This window comes from Bos grunniens, chromosome 15 (genome assembly GCF_055505025.1).
Source record: "Bos grunniens cultivar Pamir isolate PY7600 chromosome 15, Bosgru_T2T1.0, whole genome shotgun sequence".
In the NCBI taxonomy this organism is placed as follows: Eukaryota; Metazoa; Chordata; class Mammalia; order Artiodactyla; family Bovidae; genus Bos; species Bos grunniens.
Genome location: NC_141179.1, coordinates 40,904,247 through 40,926,775, shown reverse-complemented (window position 1 = coordinate 40,926,775; position 22,529 = coordinate 40,904,247). Strand labels below are relative to the sequence as shown.

Genomic DNA, 22,529 nt, shown 5'->3' with positions numbered 1-22,529 from the left:
TTTTTATATCTGCTGGTAATGGCAAAAAGGAAAATTCATTTGTTGATAAAATATTAGTGACGTTGATGCTGCTACTGAAAGCGAACATTCTAGTGATCAAGGGTGGAGAATGCTTTTCAGCAGTGGTCTCCTTAGGTCCAAACAGGGAAGTGTCTCTGACACTCTCTACAGGGGCTTCCTGGAACTCCACAGGACAAGACAAGCCCACTTCTGCCTTCAAGGTGGAGTGAGGTGCAGTGGCCCCATTCACCAAATCCCAAATTGGATAAAGGATTTTTTTATTGTGGCATTTTCCATGGGAAAAAAAAAGCTGGGAGGTGGAGTTTGTGCACTGACATGGGATTCCTGGGACATTTTGATGGTTCATATGGAAACCAAAGAAAAGATTTTAAATGGTGATTTGTTGTTCTAAAGTATTTGATTATTTTCCCTCAATGGGATTCTTTGAGGAGTCAGTCCATCATTGACAAGAGGGAGACTGAGGAAGTCATTGTTGTATGTTTGGCCTCTCGCACGTCTGCAAGTGTTTAAATGTATGTATTGTTGGACAAATGGTGCTTTGCAACTGCCTGGAGAGCTAACTTTCCTCAATAGAAGTTGACCCATAAGCCACTTTTGTCTGAGATGCTCTCCATACATGACAATCTGGTCAGCTGATCGGGCTGGAACTTAGAAGTATGCCTGCGTTTCCTGAGTCAGCCAACATTCTGGGCAGTATTAAGACGCAACCTTTCCATGGTATACCGAGTTCTAAAGGTTGTGGTTCTTTTTCTTTCTTCTCTCCCTTTTTCTTTTTTAACGTGATCAGGTCTTCTAGTGCCTGAATTCCATTATTAGGAAATATATGCAAGCATCTATGTTATTAAATATATTAAATATATGCAAGCTGTCTCTGAAAACGGTGCCCCTTAGGTCTATTTATCTATTTTTATTTATGTATGTATTTGGTGGAAGCGGTTAAGGTGATTTCCTCGTAATTCTGGTTTTCCTGTGTTAGAATTTGGAGAAGACCTATTAACACTAAGCTATTAGTATATAAGCTATTTAATATACAAATAACCCAGAGGTTTGGGGCATTAAGTTATATAGTATTAAAGATTTACGGAGATAGTCAAAATAATACTTTCTGCCATCAGGCATTTAGAGGTAAGACTACAGATGTACCAGAATGTTAATTCATTTTAAGAAAGATACATAACTTCAGTTTTCCTTCTAGAATGGGTAGAAATATTCAAGCTTAGTCATCATTTGACGCTTGCATATATTTAACGGATGACGCTCAAATGTGTCGTGTCTGGGTTGGTTTTGTGTGAAAGAATTAAGTGCCACTTATTTTAACTTGTTCTATTTCAGTCTTAAAAGAAGATTCTCCCAAGAGGGCCAAAAAAAGAAGGTGGTCCTTGGCCCCAGTATTCTGTTAATAGATGAGAGAAGAAATTTGTTCATTTTCTCTTCCAAAGATTGTATTCTGTGGTTTAAGGCTGAGTCTTATCTGGCCAAGTTAAAACGTAAACCTTATATTTAACAGCCTTCTCCTTACTCTAGCTTTCCGTTTTTCCAGCACTTAAAAACCATTTTAATGATCATTTCCAAAAGGACACAAATATTGTGGCTGTTGAACTATGTTAAATGATTACAACAGAGAATGTTCTGAGACTCTCTAAAGGTAAAATGTTGTACCATTTGAAAAGTTTCTGTGTAGGCAGTATGAGTAGAATCATGTTGAAAACAGATGGAGCCTTCACTTTTCCATAAAATAACACTTGTGATCAAGGCTGAACCATTTAGGATGAAACAGAAAGCCCCAGCCTCAGGTCATATTTCATAGTCTCACACAGCTTTTAAGTTGAATGAAAGGCTCATGATTAAAATTTCAGAATTTTATGTAAGTTGGACCAAGAGGACAGTTCTTAAATTAAGCTTGCTCTCCCAAACCATTCATCTATTTATTTGTTTAATAAACATCTTCCAAATACCCATGGGATTCAGCAGCCCTGTGCTAGGTGAAAAATTCAGAAATAACATTATTCCTCTACCCACAAGTAAACACAAAGATAAACAAGTACAACTCCAAATAAATACAAGAATAAAGAATGCTTTTTATTATGAACATCAACCTATTCTACTCACGTTTATCTCAAGTACAAAGACTTATCCCCCCAACTATTTGTAGTGCTTCTTTGGCAATAAAAACACAAGTGTGTTCATGTTTCTAAAACCGTGAAAAATAATATCAGGTTATACTGTTTCATTTAAACCTTGACTTTGGCAGTGTTAGGCTGCTTGGAATCAATCAATGTTGAGATGCAGCATGTTAATTGCAACTGAGAAAGGAAGTGGCAGGTGTTTCCAACTCTGATGAGCTGCAATGAAATTGATGTTTTCTGCGTTCTGGAGGCAGATGACAATTCAGCAATGTCTGTCTTCCCAGGAAGCAGATTTACAGGCTTTTCCTTCCAAACTGAAAATGGCAGCATGTCCCACCCAGGTGGTTGATCAGAGAACTCCGTCAGCAGGGCAGAGGTGGCAGGGGGCAGCTGGGGCTGCCACAGGAATGGAGAGAGCGGCACTCATTGGATGTAGCGAGCTCAAATGTAGGCGTTTATTGTATTATAACAAGAAGGTTCACATACAGGGGAGCGTGTACTATTTCACCTACTGTTTATCTTCTAACCTCACTGCTGAGTGGCTTGTGAAAGATTAATTTGCTCCAACAATTGGGAACTGAAATGATTTACATGTGCACGGCTATAAATACTGAAATGGACCAAAAATAAATGATTTTCTGTCTAGAAAATCCAAACATGTGGGCTTGGTCTGGCATCTCTGAGGGCAGCACTCATTTCATTTCTTAATTCCAGTGAAAGGACATGAGCAAAGCTTTGATTTCATGTAGGAGTCTGAGTTATCGTTGGATGCTTTATTCCCTCTGGGACACCTGGCAGGACTTACCTGGATGTGAGTGGGAGGAGGAGTGAAGAAGGCTCACCTCAGGTGTATTCGCTCAACAAAGAAAGCTGTTCTCAGAGTTGGGGTGGAGGATAGAGGGGAACTCTCTTAGTCCCGACTCCTATTTCTCTTACCCAGTACAACCTGGTTTTGTATTTCATTCAAGCAACAGGAATACTCCCTTCTGCACAGGGCTGGCCCCTCCCTTCAACTCACACTCTTTCAGGACTGAGGTTTTGGTTTATTTGTTTCTGCTCTGAGTCCCAGCACATGCAAATCATGAAATGTGAGCACGGTTCACCAGAAGAGCCACATCAGGTGAATCAAGTGCTGGTCCCATCATTTCACACTAAGCTGCCCCATTGCTTGAAATCTTTTGTCTGCAGGTGGACCACTTGAAAAGATTCATTTTTTTTTCTTTTGACTGTCAACAGAAAGTAAACGTAACTGCACATGAGAGCTCCTGCTCCACAAGTGCTAACTTGCCAAGGGTAAGGCCAGCCACCTTCCAGGGCATCTGCAAGTTTTCCTTCACCCGTGCAGGGGCTCATCCAGGCCCACAGAGCCACAGACTCTCAGCCTGGAGCTGACCCCGTCACTGCAGCTCACCACCCCTGGGCCTTCTGGGCACACTTGGTAATTTCATGCTCACTCCCTCTCCCAGCTCATTTCTAGAAACAAAAACAGCTGGACCTATGCTGGCCCAGCTCCCCTCAGGAGCCCTCTGACCCTGATAATGGTAATGGATCCTGAGAATTCACCTGCAATAAGCCCTGTAGGGGCATTACTCCCCTTAATCCTGAAAGCAAAATACTTAAGATAAACATTGCTCCATTCTGAGATGATAAGATGGAGACACTGAAGTCAGGAGCTTACCTGGTAGCCCAGGTACAAAGTAGGGAAACTGGGGTGAACCCAGACATTGGCCTCTAGAGCCCAGCCCTTCACCGCCCAGCTGTGTGACCTCCCTGTGTCCCCACCCAGACCTGTGCCTTGTGCTTGCCTGTTTCTTTCCTTGATTGGTTCTCACTGCCACGCTGTCCCAACACAGCAGTGCCCAGCCCTGTTCAGGGGAAATCTGGCACTAGAAGACCAAGCTGCCCTTTTGAGTGTTTCATTTCTTTCTATACTACGTCTACATATTAGATCAGATCAGTCGCTCAGTCATGTCCGACTCCTTACGACCCCATGAATCGCAGCACGCCAGGCCTCCCTGTCCATCACCAACTCCCGGAGTTCACTCAGACTCACGTCCATCAAGTCGGTGATGCCATCCGGCCATCTCATCCTCTGTTGTCCCCTTCTCCTCTTGCCCCCAATCCCTCCCAGCATCAGAGTCTTTTCCAATGAGTCAACTCTTCGCATGAGGTGGCCAAAGTACTGGAGTTTCAGCTTTAGCATCATTCCTTCCAAAGAACACCCAGGACTGATATACTCAAACTCAAAAACAATCGTTTAAACACTTAAATTACCTAAACTCCACCACCCCTCACAACAATCTTACAATAACCATGATTCTCTGGGAACCGGCATCTTGCTTATCCTGGGGAATCAAGTACTGCAGACGCACTGCCGTGGACCCAACCCAGGGGACTTTTTGCACTAAATTGAGAAGCAGGGTACCATGCAACTCAATCTCTAGTCCCAGGGGTAGGGAGCCAAGAGCACAGGCCAAGGGGATGGGAGTGGAAGGTCAGGGAGCATGTTGGGGCCTAGTGTGGCTTCTTCAGGTCCTTAGGAAGAGCGTGCAGAGGTGAGAGGAGGCTCAGGGATAGTGGGGAGCAAGACGGGGTCACTGGGAAACAGTCCTCGAGGGCCTATGTGACCCCGAAACAAACCACCTGATGTTGGCGCAGCTGCCCATAGGACACTGGTGGCACGAGAATTCAGTTCCCTGCCCATCCCCAGAATAACATAAACTGGATCCCTAAGAATTCAGAGGAAATATATGTGCATGTGTGTGGGGTAGTCCCCAAACCACAAGTGTGTGATTTGAAAACAAATCAATAGCTCAAAAAAAAAAAAGGTATAATCATTCTAAACAGTAAGCTGAGCATGAATCCCTAATTAGGGCTCAAATTCCAGCTCTTCTACTGTTCGCTGGATGATCCTGAACTACTCAGTTGTGCCTCAGCATCTTCATCTGTGAAGTGGGGCTAATCCTCTCTCTCTGCCTCCCTCTCCTCCTCTCTGCCTTGTAGCTTCCTTACAAGAGTGAGTCTGCTCTACATAGACTCCAATTTTAAAATGGAAATGGCTAACAAATAACTTTGTAACTGGAATGACTGTGGATAATCTCAAACTGTTTCAATCCCACAGCAGAAACAGAAAATGACCCCTCAGATCTCAGCAGAACGGGTAAGAATGGACAGTTCCCACAAGAGGAGATATAAGCAGTAAACAAGTCTAAGAAATGCACTCTCAGAGTGTCGTCACCTCCCTTTTGGGACTCTCTCTCTCTCTGAGCTGGTCTCTGCTGACTCTTGCTCAGCCTCTTGCAGATTTTTTTGGCTGATTCTTTAAATCCACTCTTAAGACACTGTCTGGCCCTGGTGATTTGATTGCATCTCACCCTTAGATGTAATACTTCTAACCCTTCTCCCTAAAAGGAAACATTTAAGTATGAACAGCAAAATATCTTCCCCAGAAAAGACGGAGGCAGAGACTCTTGCTCCGCTAGGCCACACAAATCGGGGTGGGTGTGCAAGGAAACTGGATTAGAATGGATTACAACTGCGATAGAGAAGATCTTGTTCCCCTGATCATCTGCCCTGGGAGGGAAGAGGGGAGACCCTGGGGATAATCTCAGTGGCCTGTGACACAGACCACACCAAAAGATGCACCAGAACCCCAGGCACTCTTGCCTGGCTGAGTCTAAAGCAGCTGACAACCGTGGCTTTCTATCCTTAAAACGTTACCCCTGCTACTGATTCTCTGGAGGGTTTTCTAGTCCTCTGCCAAATGACTCCAGTAAGAGCCACTGATTTTAAAGTTTCACTTCTACATGCAGTTGACACTCAGCTACCATGCTCAGGGAGGAAATCCCCCTGCTAATGTTTACAGTTAGTTTCTAGGCATCTGAAGGATAGGTAAGCAAGTCACCTGTCTTCAAGAACTTGGGACACATTCCCCCATGGCTGGATCAGAGACCATTTGAATGGAATCATCCATGGGATCCTCAAAAACATCCCCACCCTCAGTCCATGATGTCACAAACCAAGACTGAGGTCTGCCAACCTCCCCCAGCCCCATACCTTCCTAGCTCACCGAGAGAAGCACTCGTCCACCCCTGTTCTCAGCAAGTAGGGACCCTGGAGGGCATGGCCACTGGCAGCCTGGTCTTCAAAGGCCACTGCTAACACCCTGGAGCTCCTGAGGGGGACATGCAATGAGAATTCTCACTTAAGATTCTGAGCGCAGGCGCCATGCCATTTTCTCACATGTTCTTTTCATCCTGAGAGCATGCTCTGCTTTCAGTGGTTAAAGAAGTCTCAGGAGGCTGTATCTAGCTTTTCTCCACATCCCCTGATCCTGCTGCTTTGATGTGGTCAAACCTCCAGTGACCGATTGGGAGCCAGACCCTTTGTAAAACCCTCTTCATGACCTCCTGGGACCTCCCATTTTGTCCCTTAGATAGTGTATCAGTTTCCCTAGGGCTGCCGTAACAAAGTGCCACACCTGGGGGACTTAAAACAAGAGAAACTTATTCTCTTACTGTTCTGGAGGCCAGAAGTCCAAAATGAAGGTGTCTTCCCGGCAATGCTTCCTCTCAGGCCCCTAGAGGAGGGTGTTTGCTGGCCTCTTTCAGCTTCTGGTAGCCCCAGGCGTTCCTTGGCTGTGATGACACTCCAGTAAACTTGTTTCTCCCATCTGTCTTCACAGTGTCTTTCCTCTGTGCTTGTCTGGGTCTAGATTTCATCCTTCTGTCTCTCTCTCTTTTAATAATTTATTTATTTTTGGTTGGCTAGGTCTCTGTTGCTGTGCATGGGCTTTCTCTAATTGCAGTGAGTGGCGGCTGCTCTTCATTGCGGTGCATGGGCTTCTCACCATGGTGGCTTCTCGTTGCAGAGCACAGGCTCTAGGTGCACAGGCTTGGGTAGTCGCAGCTTGTGGTCTCTAGAGCATGGGCTCAGTAGTTGTGGTACAGGGGCTTTGGTTGCTCTGTGGCATGTGGAATCTTCCTGGGCCAGGGATCAAACCTGTGTCCTCTGCATTGGCCAGGCAGATTCTTATTCGTGGTACCACCAGGGAAGTCCTCATCCTTCTCTTAACAACACTGGTCTCACTGGATTAGATGCCCATCCAGTATGACCCAGTGTGCTATTTTAACATTGCTAATTACATCTGCAATGACTTCATTCCCAAATAACATCACATTCTAAGGTTCTAGGGGTTAGGACTTCAATATTTTTTTTTAGGGGATACAATTCAACCTATAACAGATAGTATTCACAGTTGGGGAATATGAAGATTTCCCCAGTGAAAGCCTCTTCCAGCTTGAATTGTACCTTAACTTGATTTGAAATGTTTAGTTTACCTCTATCCCGGGTTTTAAACCTATACAACAACAACAACAAAAAAGGAAAGTAGCAAAATAAAACAGAATGCAAAAGGCAGATGACGGATACAAACACAGTTTATGAAATCCGTCTGAATGGAACACGCAGGCTCCAATTTACTGTCCATTATCTTAGTAGTTACTCTTTTACTATTCTTTTAATGGTTAGCCTAGAGGTTACAACATGATTCCTTGATTTATCAAAGTCCAGGATAAATCGTTACTTTTACTTCTTCCCAGACAATGCCTGGATCTTAGAACTTAACTTCATTTACTCACTTCCCAATTTAAATGCTTTTGCTTTAGTGCATTTTAATTTGATTTATATATTTGTGAACTCTGTAAGACACCACTTTGTCATTTTATGTAGTCAGTTCTTTTAGATACACCCACATATTTACCCTTTTATTTGTTCTTCTTCCATCTGGAAAAACGTTCTTCCTGCCATACACTTTAGTATTTCCTTCTGTTTGGATCTGCTATTTATTAATAATTTTTCTCAGTTGTGTTTTTTTACTGAAAGTTCCCCTATTTTCAATTTGTCTACTAGAGTGGGGTATTTTGGAGTCCCAAATCAAGCAAGGGGGTCTTACTGGGGGCCCCAGTTTGGTGCTGCCTGAACTTTTTTTTTTCGGCTGTGCTGGATCCCAGCTGCTGCGAGCGGCCTTTCTCCCTACTTGTGGCGAGCGGGGCCTACTCTCTAGTTGGGGTGCGTGGACTTACTGCGGTGGCTTCTCCTGTTGTGGGGCACAGGCTCTAGGGCACTCGGGCTTCTGCAGTTGTGGCTCTCAGGCTTAATTGCCCTGTGGCATGTGGGGTCTTTCAGGACTGGGGATTGAACCCATGTCCCCTGTATTGGCAGGCAGATTCTTAACCACTGGACCATCAGGGAAGTCCCTGCCTTCAGGTGCTGCCTGAACTTTTGTCTGAAAAAAAATGAAAGTATTAATCACTCAGTGGTGTCTGACGCTTTGCAATCCCATGGACTTGTCACTTGTCAGGCTCCTCTGTCCATGAGATTCTCCAGGCAAGAATACTGAAGTAGGTAGCTATTCCCTTCTCCAGGGGATCTTCCTGACCCGGGGACTGAACCCGGGTTTCCTGCATTGCAGGTGGATTCTTTACTGTCTGAGCCATTGTCTACCTATCCTTGTTAGGTTGGTAGGTAGGTTAGGTTGGTAACTGCCCTGCTCAACCTCTTGGCTTCTCAGCTGCTACCTCTGATTTGGCAGGTGCCTCTCAGGGGAAAGTAGTCCCAAGTGACAGGCTCACCTCTCTGGGGTTCATCCTTCTCCTAAATCTTGGTCTTGTAAATTCTGTTAGCTTTCCAGGGCTCTCAAGTAGACTTATTTTACATTTTGTCCAGCTTTTCCAGCTGTTCTCAGTGGGAGGCTTGGCCTGTATCACATAGTTGTCTGGTTGTCTGAGAAGCTGAACATCCAACTCCCACATATTTGTTGGGAAGATTCTTAGAAGCTGCTGCATAACAATTTTGCTTACATCTCATTGATCAACATTTAGTCATCTGACTGTACCTTGCTGGGAAATATAGTCTTTATTCTAAAGGACAATAATCCCAGCTGAAAACTAGATTCTATATCTCGTTGACAGAACAGATTCTAAGGTCTATCATTCTCTCGGTTATTTGCTATGTGATCTGAAGCAAGTTGTTTAAACTCCAAATTTCAAGTTATTCATCTGTATAATGGAGGTAATAATAATATCACTTATGAGTCTCAAATGAGATACTAATAACAAATAGTTATTGAACTAAGGTTTGTTATCTGCTAGGCACTGAGCTGAGTAATTTATTTACACTAACTCTGTTGGTTATCCCAGCAACCTCTTGAGGAAAGTACTCATTTTGATGAGAAAATAGGCACAGAATGATTAAATTATAAAGATATTTGGCTGATGAGTGGTGATTTGAACCCCAGATCTTCACCATGACATGGTTTTGCCTTGTAAATCACAAAGCCCTACATGTTGGAACTGTTGAGGAAAGATGAGGGGACTAGGATAGGAACAAGGCTGGGTGGCTGAGAGCTGCATGTGCTTAGCTAGAAAAATGGTCCTCTCTGGGAAGGTCTGGGGGCAAAATTGGCCTACTCGGAATGGATTTTTGAGTAACATGGGCCATGAGTCATCAGTTTCATCTTTCCCAAGGGTTAGATGATCAGAACAACTCAACTAACAGCTAAATCAAATGTGGGAGTTGGAGAAGGAGACCATAGAGATAAAGGGGAGCTTCCAGAGCATGCAATCCCATGGCTTCATTTTTAAAAATCGCCCATTTTTATGATGTGTGTAAATTGTTATTGAAGTAAAATATTACATAAAGAAAATTGCTCAAATTATTAAGTAAATGCTCTATGGATTTTTAAAGTAAATACACCCATGTAACCAGTATCCAGATCAAGAAACAGAGCATCACCAGTTCCAGTAGCCTCTCTCATATTAATGTCTTCCCCCCTGCCCTGTTATAGACACTATTGCTCACAAGCCTAATCATTAACCTGACTCTAACACCAGAGACTAGTTTTGCTATTTATGAACTTCATATGAATAGAATGATACAGCATATGCTCCTTTATGTCTGAATTTTTTCACTCAACATGAAGGACGTTCCTATTGCTGCTTATAGTTGCAAACTGTTCATTCTCATTCTTGTATAACATTCCATTGTCTGACTATTCCAATTTATCAATTCAACTGTTAATAGGTGTTTAAATGGTGCTGCTATAAATTTTCTACAACATGTATCCAGGTAAACAAATGTGCTCATTTTCTTGGGCATAATCCGGATTGAAATTATTGATGATAAGGTAAGTGGGGTGTCCAGGGAGTAGGAACTATCTTGACTTGACTTTATTGATTATGGAAATGAACATACAGAAAGGGTAGATATTTGTCCAAGGTCATCTAGCCACTGAGCCAGGACTCGAATGTGGGTTCTTTTCTCCCAGGGCAGTTGGCTTAGATCTAGATTTTGAAGAAAGACTGACTAGAGAGTTAGTAGTCTCTCAGCAACACACATGTAACTTATGAGCCGTCCTCATCATCTAGCCACTGGATAAGATGAAACCAATGGCCAAGCATGAGAGAGGCAGCTAGCTGGTCAGTGCAGCCATAATTGTAAAAGCCAAGTGAGACTGTAGTGAGCTGGTGCAGGTCCTTCTTTGCATCTTATTAATCAAACAACAGCCTGAGGTGTATGTCCCTGATTAAGCTAGATATAAATTCAGCCTACTTCAGTGCCAGGCGCCATGAAAGCTGCCTTCCAATATATTACTGATTTAATTTTGAACAAATTCATATCATAAGGATATGATATCAAATTCTGGCATATGAATTGCCAGAACAATTTATATCCATAAGGACTATAATATCAAGAGAGTATATGAAATTTATAAGAAAACCACAATAATTTAGAATAGTGTTTTTCACACAATCCACAGTGAAGTTTCAATCCATTGCAGATCAATATTTTTGTAATATACAATAAAAAGGAATAAATGTAAAACTGCACTGTTAAATTGTATAGAAGTTTCTAAACACTCTCAGTTTCTATCTTTAGATTAGGACTAATAGCAGTTTGCATACAATACTGGTCTTCAGACTACACTTTGAATAACGTTGATTTATAAATAATTCACCATCCATTCAACCTGGGCTTTCAAGAGAGATTGAGAATTATCTAAGAGGCAGAAAATTTGAATAAAAAAACAGCTGCGCAATTTTGAGACCTTGGAGGCCATTCACACCCGTATAGGTTACTGTCACATTTTAACAGGACTTTATCAGTCCTTGCCTTTATCAACATAAACTATTCCAAAAAATTCTTGCACAGAAAGATAAAAGGTACAAATAACTTCATTGTTTAAGGACTTCATCCACAATCTCATTGAAATGAACATAAAACCCTTAAACTTTTCAATAGATAGCATTAAAGACTATTTACTCTCCGAGACACTTTGAAAGTCTTACCTCGTGTCCACCAATCCTAAACTAGTCTATCACAATCCTTAGTCAAAATTAATCAAACACTATGTCAGGAAGCAACAGTTAGAACTGGACATGGAACAACAGACTGGTTCCAAATAGGAAAAGGAGTACATCAAGGCTGTATATGGTCACCCTGCTTATTTAACTTATATGCAGAGTACATCATGAGAAACGCTGGACTGGAAGAAGCACAAGCTGGAATCAAGATTGCTGGGAGAAATATCAATAACCTCAGATATGCAGATGACACCACCCTTATGGCAGAAAGTGAAGAGGAACTAAAAAGCCTCTTGATGAAAGTGAAAGTGGAGAGTGAAAAAGTTGGCTTAAAGCTCAATATTCAGAAAACGAAGATCATGGCATCTGGTCCCATCACTTCATGGGAAATAGATGGGGAACAGTGGAAACAGTGTCAGACTTTATTTTTCTGGGCTCCAAAATCACTGCAGATGGTGACTGCAGCCATGAAATTAAAAGACTCTTACTCCTTGGAAGGAAAGTCATGACCAACCTGGATAGCATATTCAAAAGCAGAGACATTACTTTGCCAACAAAGGTTCGTCTAGTCAAGGCTATGGTTTTTCCAGTTGTCATGTATGGATGTGAGAGTTGGACTGTGAAGAAAGCTGAGTGCCGAAGAATTGATGCCTTTGAACTGTGGTGTTGGAGAAGACTCTTGAGAGTCCTTTGGACTGCAAGGAGATCCAACCAGTCCATTCTAAAGGAGATCAGTCCTGGGTGTTCATTGAAAGGACTGATGCTGAAGCTGAAACTCCAATACTTTGGCCACCTCATGCGAAGTGCTGACTCATTGGAAAAGACTCTGATGTTGGGAGGGATTGGGGGCAGGAGGAGAAGGGGACGACAGAGGATGAGATGGCTGGATGGCATCACTGACTCGATGGACATGAGTCTGAGTGAACTCTGGGAGTTGGTGATGGACAGGGAGGCCTGGCGTGCTGTGATTCATGGGGTCTCAAAGAGTTGGACATGACTGAGCGACGGAACTGAACTGAACTGAACCCTCATTGAATGATCTGACTTAAACCAGATTTCAAAACTTATAAATATTCCTACTCTGCTCTTCCTCAGTCCAAGATGCTACTAAGATTCTACCAAGGTGGGACTCTCCTTACCATAGCATACAATGAACTCATACAATGAACTTTATAGCTTATTTTGCTGGTATTTCCTGGGAGCAAGCATCCAACAAGCAAAACTTTCCTTTGTTTCTCCATTTAGTCTTGCTCAGTCATTTCCAAACCTCAGTATGCATAAAAATTACCAAAGAGAATTGTATATACAAAAGCATGCAGGAGCAGTTAAGAGATCTCCATGTACAAATCTGAGCATGTTGTATTTAGAACTTAAGCCCTGCATGCAGAGATTAGCAGTTGGTAAAGAATAGAGAACCATAGAACTTTTGAGTTGAAAGTGATTCTAGATGCCCGAACATCAGTACCTGAATCAACTACATCAAAATCCCCTGATGTAATTAATCCCTATTTAAAAAAAAAAACAAACCCTATCCCTGGTTTCACTTCAGATGTACCGAATCAGAATTTCTAGAGCACAATCAGATTTGGGAACCATTATGCTCTTCTACCACATCATTCTGTAGATGAAGTAAAAGACTCCGAAATGGAAGTAAACTTGTCCAAGATATCACAGCTGTTGAGCTGTGTGTCTCATGATTCCTTGATAAGAGTTTCAAGGACAGAGAGCAAATTTTGGCGATGTTGAGATTGCCAAATCCTTACCACTAGACCACCACGGAGCATTTGGAGATGTTGAGAAATGGAATATTTTCTGCCATATCGTTAAACAAGGATGTCACAGTCACCAGCAGCACACGGGTGGTGAGAGGGTGAGCCTTGAGGGAACTCAGGAAGGAAAGAATACCTGTCTTCTAGCAGCCATCAGACTGCAGTCACTTCCTATGGTGGGCTCTGAAGAAGATCAGTCATCTAGCAGTATCTACTAGATAAGAGGAAACAGATAAAGTATAATTTTCAAAACAGGTAAAATTATGACTCTTAAGCAAAGACAAGAAGAACACTGAGAATCTGCTGACCACCTTGTTAAATTTATGTTCTCAGGAATTGTTAATCGGCTCAAGCACAGGCAGATGGGTTATTACAAGGCTTTAGGAGCATGTCCTAGGAAGGAAGCAGAAGTGTTCCTCCTGAGAACTACAGGTGGGCCCTTGAAAAAGGTTCTAAGTCCAGGCAGCTACTCCCAAGGTTCTTCATTATTCGGACCACAAGGTTTCTCCAACACACTTATTTGTTCCACTGTTTTGCTTCTCTACTCATCAGTATGAGTGAGAGCTAAGTCACTTCAGTCGTGTCTGACTCATTATGACCCCACAGATTGTGGCTCGCCAGGTTCCTTTGTCCATGAGATTCTCCATGCAAGAATACTGGAGTGGGTTGCCATGTCCTCCTCCAGAGGATCTTTCCAACCCAGAGATTGAACCTGCCTCTCTTATGTCTCCAGCATTGGCAGGCGGGTTCTTTACCACAAGCGCCACCTGGGAAGTCCAGGCATCAGCTTCCCCCTGGCTACAAATGGATGCCCCCCATCTGGAGTCTGCATGATCATCACCAAGTGCTGGACTTCTGACAACAGTGTTTAGCTTACATCAGGTTCTTGATGGAGACTATCTGATTGGCTGTTCTCCAGTCAAGCATTAGGGCCCTTTGAATCATGTGATCACTCAGCATCAATCAGCTGTAGCTACTTGAAGGAAACAGTTTGGGTGGGTGGGTGTGTATTTGTGGGGGGAGGAGAGAGGTGTGTATGTGTGTCAGATTCAGGCAGGGGAGTCCAAGGGAGAACCTCAACTTGGCCAAGCACTATAAAACGTGCCTTTAATCATTTCCAGCAAGAGTCTGAAATGCGGACATTTGTGCCCCACCCCCCACCCCGTTAGCCCAAATGAGTGTGGCTGTCACTGTTGCTTTCAATTAGGCAACATAAGTGGGGGGGGGGGGGCGGGTTGGCGCCCCCACAGGAGCTGATGACCACATCTTCCAATGCATGTCTCCACCTGCATTTGAGATCCTCCTTTGTACAAGCCACTGAGCTGCTAGAAACACGGATGCTTCTAGGTGTTGACGAGTGCTCATGACCTTCAAACTTCCCACTCTAGAAGGGGTTGAAGAGGAGGTTGATAGCCATGATAAGAGCAGAACAGTTGGATGTGCTGTTCGGGTAGGGCCCGAATACATTTCGGTTCACTTTCTTTCCGGAGCAAGCTCATTCTTTTTCGGGGGCACAAGAGATGGGCCCAGTAACTACACTTAGAAATGCAGCAGGTGAAAAGCGAGCTCCTCACCAAGCAGCCGGGCCAAATCAGCGCGAGGCAGAGTAGCAGGTGGGGTCGGTTCAGCAATCACTGAACTCGGGGCTGGAGCGAGGACGTGTGCCGATTGCAGAGCCGGGGAAGAGCGGCCTCCAGGCTCCAAGGCTCCCAGGCCGGAGGCTCACACACAGCGAAACAGATGAGACCCCACGTCCTGCCAGGCGCAGGTTTGGGGCATCCTCCCTGCTCCCAGCAGCAGCGGGCGCGGGCCCCGAGCGCTCAGCTCCTTGCAGGGCGGAGGGCGGCGCGAGGGAGGGAGAGAGGGAAGGGAAAGGCGAGCGTGAGCTGCCTCGAATGCTTGGAATAATTCCGCTTCCGTTTGGAAAGCCGCAGCCTCAGTCCCGCCGCGCCCGCCGCGTCCGCCCAGCGCCAGCTCCGCGTCCCGACCGGCCCGCGGCTGCCCGCTCTGCCGCCATGGCCACCTCCCCGCAGAAGTCGCCGTCTGTCCCCAAGTCCCCCACTCCCAAGTCGCCCCCGTCCCGAAAGAAAGATGACTCCTTCTTGGGGAAACTCGGAGGGACTCTGGCCCGGAGGAAGAAAGCCAAGGAGGGTGAGTGCGGCCCGGGCAGGGCCGGGAATCTAGGGGCCGGAGCTCCGGGGGTTGGGCGGGAGCGCGCCGCGGGTGCCCGGCGCCGGGGAGGGGGGCGCGCGGTGGCGCGGGCGCGCGCTGCCCGGGAACGTCTCGCGGGGCCAGTCCTCGCCGCTGCCAGGCTCGCTGTCGCCTGGGCGCTTGCCCTCCCGGGCCCCGAGGCGGTCGGGTGGGGCGGCCCGGGCCTGGGATCAGAAAGCGCCCGCGCTGGGCCAGGGGCCGAGGAGGCGGCCGGGCCCTCCTGCCCGGAGGCGACGGCCTCCCCTAGGCCCGAAGTCCCCGCCTTCTCTGCGCCGAAGGCTGGCAGTTCCCAGGTTTCTGCTGAAACTTTTCTGGGCGCCTTCACTCTGACTTTTTGCCTTCATTGGTCTTTGGAATCAGATCTTTTCCAGTATGCGGTTGCAGTCTTGGCCTCCTGGAGCTTTTGTCTGTCCCCAGGGCCAAGCCGAGCTCTGTAAATGCGTAGATCAACACCAAATGTTTGTTGAATGAATGAGTGGAGCGGTGGCAGTCTTCAGTGGTCCCACCTTGTGAAAAATGATAAACTCGCACCCTAGGAGAAAACCTCGATTAGACACACGCACACTGTAGCATCCTGGGCTCTGACCCTTCTGTGAACTCTAGTTAAGGCCTCTTGCAAAAACCATTTCCTTTTTCCCATCAGGGTGAATTGAGGAGAACTTACTTTTTTTCCAGGACAGTTTACATGTAAAATATTTTGTCCCGTGGCAGATTTTACATCCTGTTGTTTTTTTTTCTTAATTGAAGTATAGTTGATTTACAATACTGTGTTAATTTAAGGTGTACAGGATAATGATTAAGTATTTCTGCAGATTATATTCCGTTATAGGTTACTTCAAGATAGTAGGTATATTTCCCTGTGCTATACAATATATCTTTGTTGCTTGTCTATATGTAATTGTTTGTATATGTTAATCCCATACCTCTTATTTGTCCTTCCTCCTTCCCTCTCTGGGGCTTTCCAGGTGGTTCAGTGGTAAAGAATCCACATTCCAATGCAGGAGATGCAGTGTAGGGAAGATCCCCTGGAGAAGGAAATGGCAACCCACTCCATTATTCTTGCCTGGGAAATCCCATGGACAAAGAAGCCCTGCTGGGCTACAGTCCATAGCGTCAAAAGGGTCAGTCCTGACTTAGCATCTTCACCACCACCACGCTGTTTTCTAAAGTGGCTGCACCAGTTTACATTGCCACCGGCAGTGTATGAGAGTTCCCTTTTCTTCACATCCTCTCCAATAGTTGTTATATGTAGCACCCTGATTGTTGTTTTGAGCAATGAAGTGACGGTTTGGGAAAAGGCCTAGTGATTGGTGTGAAGGTAGAAGTTGCTTAGTTAAAAATTTTTTTTTCAGACTCCTTAGTGGTTTGGGAATAAACCTTTTTAAGTTAGTGATGGTGATATGTAAAATAAGCTTCATGTTCCTGACTTAACTTAAACCATGAAAACTCAGTGTTGAGAATTATCAAACATGACACAGAGAACTAGACTTCTGATTATCTATATTGAATTGAGAAGCAGCAAAATACATCCCTAAAAATGTTTCCCCCGAGTGTGGTTACTTTGGTAAACCACTGTGGAATAGTGTGCTTTTGTTGTTGTATGGTTGCTAAGTTGTGTCTGACTTCGTGACCCCATGAACTATAACCTGCCAGGCTCCTCTGTCCATGGGATTTCCCAAGCAAGAATACTGGAGTGGGTTGCCATTTCCTAATCCAGGGGATCTTCCTGACCCAGGGATCAAACCTGTGTCTTCTGCCTTGCCAGGCTGATTCTTTACTGGTGAGCCACATATATTGTGCAATACATGTGGCTTGGGGAGTGTTTTTCTAGGCTATCCCTATAACTTTCCTATGGCATTCTCAATATGGGCTCTCCAGCTTGAGACTGGGCAACTCAGAGTTACTGAAGCTCATGACCTATCAGAAGTGCTCACCCCACTTTGCCAACTCTTTAGAAAAGTTTACTTTGTATTGAGCCCAAAGTTGGTTTCTCTGTATCTGTTACTGTTCTATTCATGCAGCCAGGGGAGTGGGATGGTGGCTCTTCACTTTCTCCAAGTGGACCTGCTTTGTGGAGTCCCTTGACCCTTCCAAACATCCTCTTTTCCTGTAGCTGGTTCTTGCAGATGAACTTCATGGCCCTCTGGTTTCCTGTCTTTTCAGTTTTAGTCAGAGTCCCTACAGGAAACACAGGAACAAATTAGTTGCGATTTTAAAACTAATGTGGTAAAGAACCTTCTGTGTAGGTTCTTAGGTTCACCTTTCAGAGTCTCCTCGCTAAAGGGTCACTTTTCACCTTCTTTCCTCCAGATCTGTCTTCAAGGCTTGCTCTTTCCAAGAACACCATCCTGAGTGGTATCTGCCAGCTGAAGGTGCCCTAAATTAGTCCTGCAGCAATGGTTATTCCTTTATTTTATCCACTTATTAATTATCCTTAGAGTTTTTATATTTTGTCTGATGCCCAAACTGTACCCTTTTGGTTCCCGTAGGCTGTCCAGTATAACTGGGGAAATAGATGTTTGGTTTCTAGCATGAGAGGAAGTCTCAGTATTGCTGAGCAACCCTTCTCTCCTAATCAGCTTGCATCCTCATTTTCCAACAGACCTGTTTAAACCCTTGTCACTCAGTCTCTTCCCCAGACTTTGAGATAGAAAATTCAGTGCCAGATCTAGACACACACCCTTCGTCCACAATTTTTGTTAAGGAGATATGTTAGCATTGCTTTGCCGTTTTCCCAGAGTATTACAAGATGCTCTCTGCATTGCATGCTCCCATGTAACTTGCACCTTTCTGGTAAGACAAACAGGTACTGTGCTTGCAAATTTCTCCTCTGACACCACTCTTATGAAAATGATAAATAATAGCTAATGCCCCTTGAGGAAAAAAATTAAGTGCCAGAACTTTTGGAATTTTCTTCACACCCCCTACCCCCAGTCCCATCTATATCTAAACCTGTCCTTTCCTGTTCCGTCTTGTCTTAGTCCCTTCCAAAGAGATCCCTTCTTCCCTTGCTCAGGAGGCCCTTCATTTCCATTCTTCCCAGACTCAGTGTAGCCATCCCCTTTCTCTCATACCCCCAGTCTTTTTCATGCTGCTTCATCCCCCTAACACCTGCAAGTGTGCTCGAGTCTTTGCCATTTGTAGACACTCTCCCCATGCTGGTTTCCTCTCAAAGCTGCTCAGCAGAGGCCTTGGAAGAGCCATCTGTACTGGCTTCCCCTTTCTTAGCTCCTAGTCACTTCCCAGTGCCCTATACCCATTCTTTCACCAACTATATATTGAGTTGCCTACCATGTGCCAGGCATTGCGCTAGGTACTGGGGTATGGCAGGGAAAGAACACACAAAAATCCCTGCCCTCACAAGCTTGCCTTCTAATAGGGAAGACAGATAACAAACAAGACAGTGAGTGGGTAAAATTTGTGTGTTATGTTATAATGGTGATTAGTGCCGCAGAGCAAAATAAAGCAGGGAAAGGGGAGATGGAGTGTTGTGGGGTGAGGCAGGGGGGATGGTTGGCAGTTTTAAGTAGGGTGGCTAGAGAAAGCCTCACCAAGAAGGGTTTACTCGGGTAAAGTCCTGAGGAAGTGAGGGAGAGCCGTATGTGTATCTTGGAGAAGAGCACTGCAGGTGAGGGAATGGCCGATGCCGAGACCCTGAGATGGCAGTGGGCCTGGTGTATTGAGGACAACTGTGGAAGGTGGTGAGGTCTCAGGGGTACTTAGAGTGAGGGTGGGGACAGGCTGTGTAGGGTCCTGGAGGCCTTTACTCAGTGACATGGGAAGGTCTTAGAGATTTTTGTGCTGAGGAATAGCATGATCATGCTTCTGTTTTAACAAGATGGCTCTGATGGTGATAAGTGGCTAAGGGGGCAGGGTTGCAGCAGGGAGATGGTCTGTGAGGCCACTACAATGATCCAGCTAAGCCGTGGTGGTCTGGTGCTGAGTGGTAGCAGTGGAGGGGTGATCATTCAGTTCTGGATATAGTTTGAAGATATAGTGGATAGGATTTATTGAAACACTGGAAGGGAAGATGAGAGAGTAGAATCAAGATGACTCCAGGGTTTGAGTTTGAACAACTGGAAAGGTGGAACTGACTTAGCTGAGTTGGAGAGTTCTACAGGAAGAGCTGGTTTGGAAAGAAAGGGCAGGGCTCTGTGTTGGATCCATTTAATTCGAGGTGCCTCTTGGATTTCCCAGAGGCCATATTGAGTTCACAACTGGTTTTAGGAATCTAGTCAGGAGAGGGATCTGGGCTGGAGACACTCTGTGTAGGTGTATTTAAAGCCCGGAGACTGAATGGGATCATCAAAGGAGCACAGGACATACAAGAGGTCTAAGGACTCTCCAACATGTAGAAGGTGGGGAATGCAGAGGAACCAGCGAGAGAGGCTGGAAAGGAGTGGCCAGGATGATAGGAGGGAAACTGGGAAGGTATGGACTCCTAGAAGTTGATTGGAGAATTTATTTCCATGGTTTACACTTCACTGAATTGATGCTTTTGAACTGTGGTGTTGGAGAAGACTCTTGCCTTGGACTGCAAGGAGATCAAACCAGTCAATCCTAAAGGAAATCAGTCCTGAACATTCAATGGAAGGACTGGTGCTGAAGCTGAAACTCCAGTACTTTGGCCGCCTGATGCAAAGAACTGACTCATTGGAAAAGACCCTGATGCTGGGAAAGATTGAGGGTGGGAGGAGAGGGGATGACAGAGGATGAGATGGTTGGATGGCATCACCGACTTGATGGACATGAGTTTGAGCAAGCTCCAGGAGTTGGTGATGGACAGGGAAGCCTGCTGTGCTGCTGTCCACGGGGTCGCAAACAGTTGGACACGACTGAGCGACTGAATTGAACACTTCACTGACTAATGTCTCCAGAATCCACTGCCTCCTTGTCAGTCCTCATTCTACTTGGGCTCTTGGTGGCATTCATATTATTCAACTTTGTCTTTCCCTTAAAATTCTCCTCTCCCTAGATCTTATCCACAATGAATTGTTCCCTGTGCCTTTATTTTATTTTTTGGACTCCTTTTCAGACTTTCAGTATTTGTTTCCCTCTCAGCAGTATTTCCCGGGGACCTGCTTTGCCCTTTCTTTCTATTTTCCCCTCCATGGATTCTCTTACCCAATCCCATGGTTTTGGCAACTACCTGCCAATTGATGGTTCCCAATCCACATCTCCAATGCAGATCTTTCATCCGTATCCAGATTCATCTTTCCCCTGTCTCCTGGGTGTGTCAGGGATGCTCAGACTCCGCATGCCCGTGATGGAATTATTGTGTGTCCCACTGGCCCAGATCTGGTGCTTGTCTTTAAGCATTCTACCAGCTGAGGTGGAAATGTTGCAGTCATCCTGTTTCAGAGGTCAGCATCTTTTTTTTTAAGAGGCAGATGGTAAATATTTTAGATGTTGCTGGCCCTCTGGCCTCTATTCAGCTCTGCCTTTGAGGCCACAGATGATAGGTAAATGAACAAGTGCGGTATGTTTCAATAAAAACATAGTTATGGACATTGACGTTTCACTTAATTTCATAATATTCATATTTTTCATAATTAATTCATAATTTCATAAATTATGAATTTCACATAATTTTCTTATGTCAAAAATATTCTTCTTTTGTCCTTTTTCAGTCACTTATAAAACGTGAGAATCGTTCGTCGTACTGGGGCTGTGCAGAATCAGATGGAGACTGGATATGGCCATGGCCGTAGTTTGCCTGCCTCCGCTCTGTTTCATCCCCACCCAATCATCTCTCGTGAAGTCCTGCTGATTCTGCCAGCTAAATATTTCTGTTTTGATTCAGACCGCATTGTCTTCTTCGGGATTGCACATTTTGTTAAACTTGAGCATCTTTAGTCTCCACCTAAAGTATTGCCATAGCCAGCCCACTAGTCTCCCTGTCTCTGGTCCTTTTTTGTTCCAGCCACGCATCATCCTTTTGCTGATATGTTGTTTTATTTTTAAGCACAGAGATGAAATCTCCCCAACAAAGTCCCTGGCATGGCATTCAGTCCTTCACAGTGCTCTGCGGTCTACCCTCTTTGTCTTAGTCGTCTTCATTTCCTTCTCAGAAAGGCTCGTTTTAGCCATATGAAACTGCTCTTCATCCCCCAGACACGTCATGTTCTTCGACTTGTTTGCACCTTTATACATGCTGTTCCATGTTTCTGGAATGACCTTCTTCCCTTCTCTATGCAGCAAACTCCTATTCAATCATGGAGACCCAACTCAGATATCCCATCCTGCTTGAGGCCTGCTATAGATCCGATAGGAAGAGTGAGATACTTCCTTCTCTGTGATTCCATACTACCTTGCCTGTGTACGGTGGCATGCTGCATTGCCCCCCTTGTGGCTGTGCATGTCACACTATGATGAGAGTGCTCTGGGCCTGTCCTGCCTGCTATAGCATTTAACACATAGTGATATTGCAATTTCTATGGAATGAATTTCCCCCTATTTTTCTTGGTGAAAACAGCCCACCACTAACTGGCTGTGTAATCTTAAACAAGTCTCTTCCCCTTTGCTCATTTCTAACGTAAGTGATTAGGCTAAGTAACCTTTTGGGCCCCTTGCAGGTCTGGTATTCAATGACTTCTGAGCTCTCATTTCACCAGGCTTCTCTCAAATTCAGTTTTATTGTCTATGTCGGGTGGTCTGGGAGTGACATCATCACAAAGACCTCTTTCTTTCCTCCGCTAATGAAGGCACCTCTGTGTCGAGAGGAGGAGATGGAAACCAGGATAACTGGGCCGCAGCCCAAGGACACCTCCATATTAGGAATCTGTCTCCTTGTCTCAGGGAATATCTCCATTTGGTCAACAAGCGCAGTTCATAATTATGTTTTAGCCATTAGTACAGGAGGAGAGATGAAATCCTGTAAACATTTGTAAGTGTCTAAAATCTCCACTCTCTGTCATGGAAAAAAGAACACAGTTGGGGAAAGTTATGACAATTTTAATAATAAAAGACTTCAAAAATACGTTACAAAATAAAAGTAAAATCCTTTAAAAATGTAAACCTTCTGTTACATGTTCAGTATG

The 22,529-nt window shown here is 44.8% G+C and overlaps 1 protein-coding gene across 2 annotated transcripts in view; it reads left to right on the top strand.

Annotated features, from left to right (window-relative positions):
- The first annotated feature begins 14,916 nt into the window (after positions 1 to 14,916).
- The window catches only part of PARVA (parvin alpha), a 179,548-nt gene continuing 171,935 nt past the window's right edge, over positions 14,917 to 22,529 (top strand). The window contains exon 1 of one of the 2 annotated variants that reach the window (XM_086340000.1): positions 14,917 to 15,429. In XM_086340000.1, coding sequence (XP_086196126.1) covers positions 15,174 to 15,429 — 256 coding nt within the window. In that variant the 5' untranslated portion in view covers positions 14,917 to 15,173. The remainder of the gene's footprint in view (positions 15,430 to 22,529) is intronic. The other variant, XM_086340001.1, reaches the window with a different exon arrangement.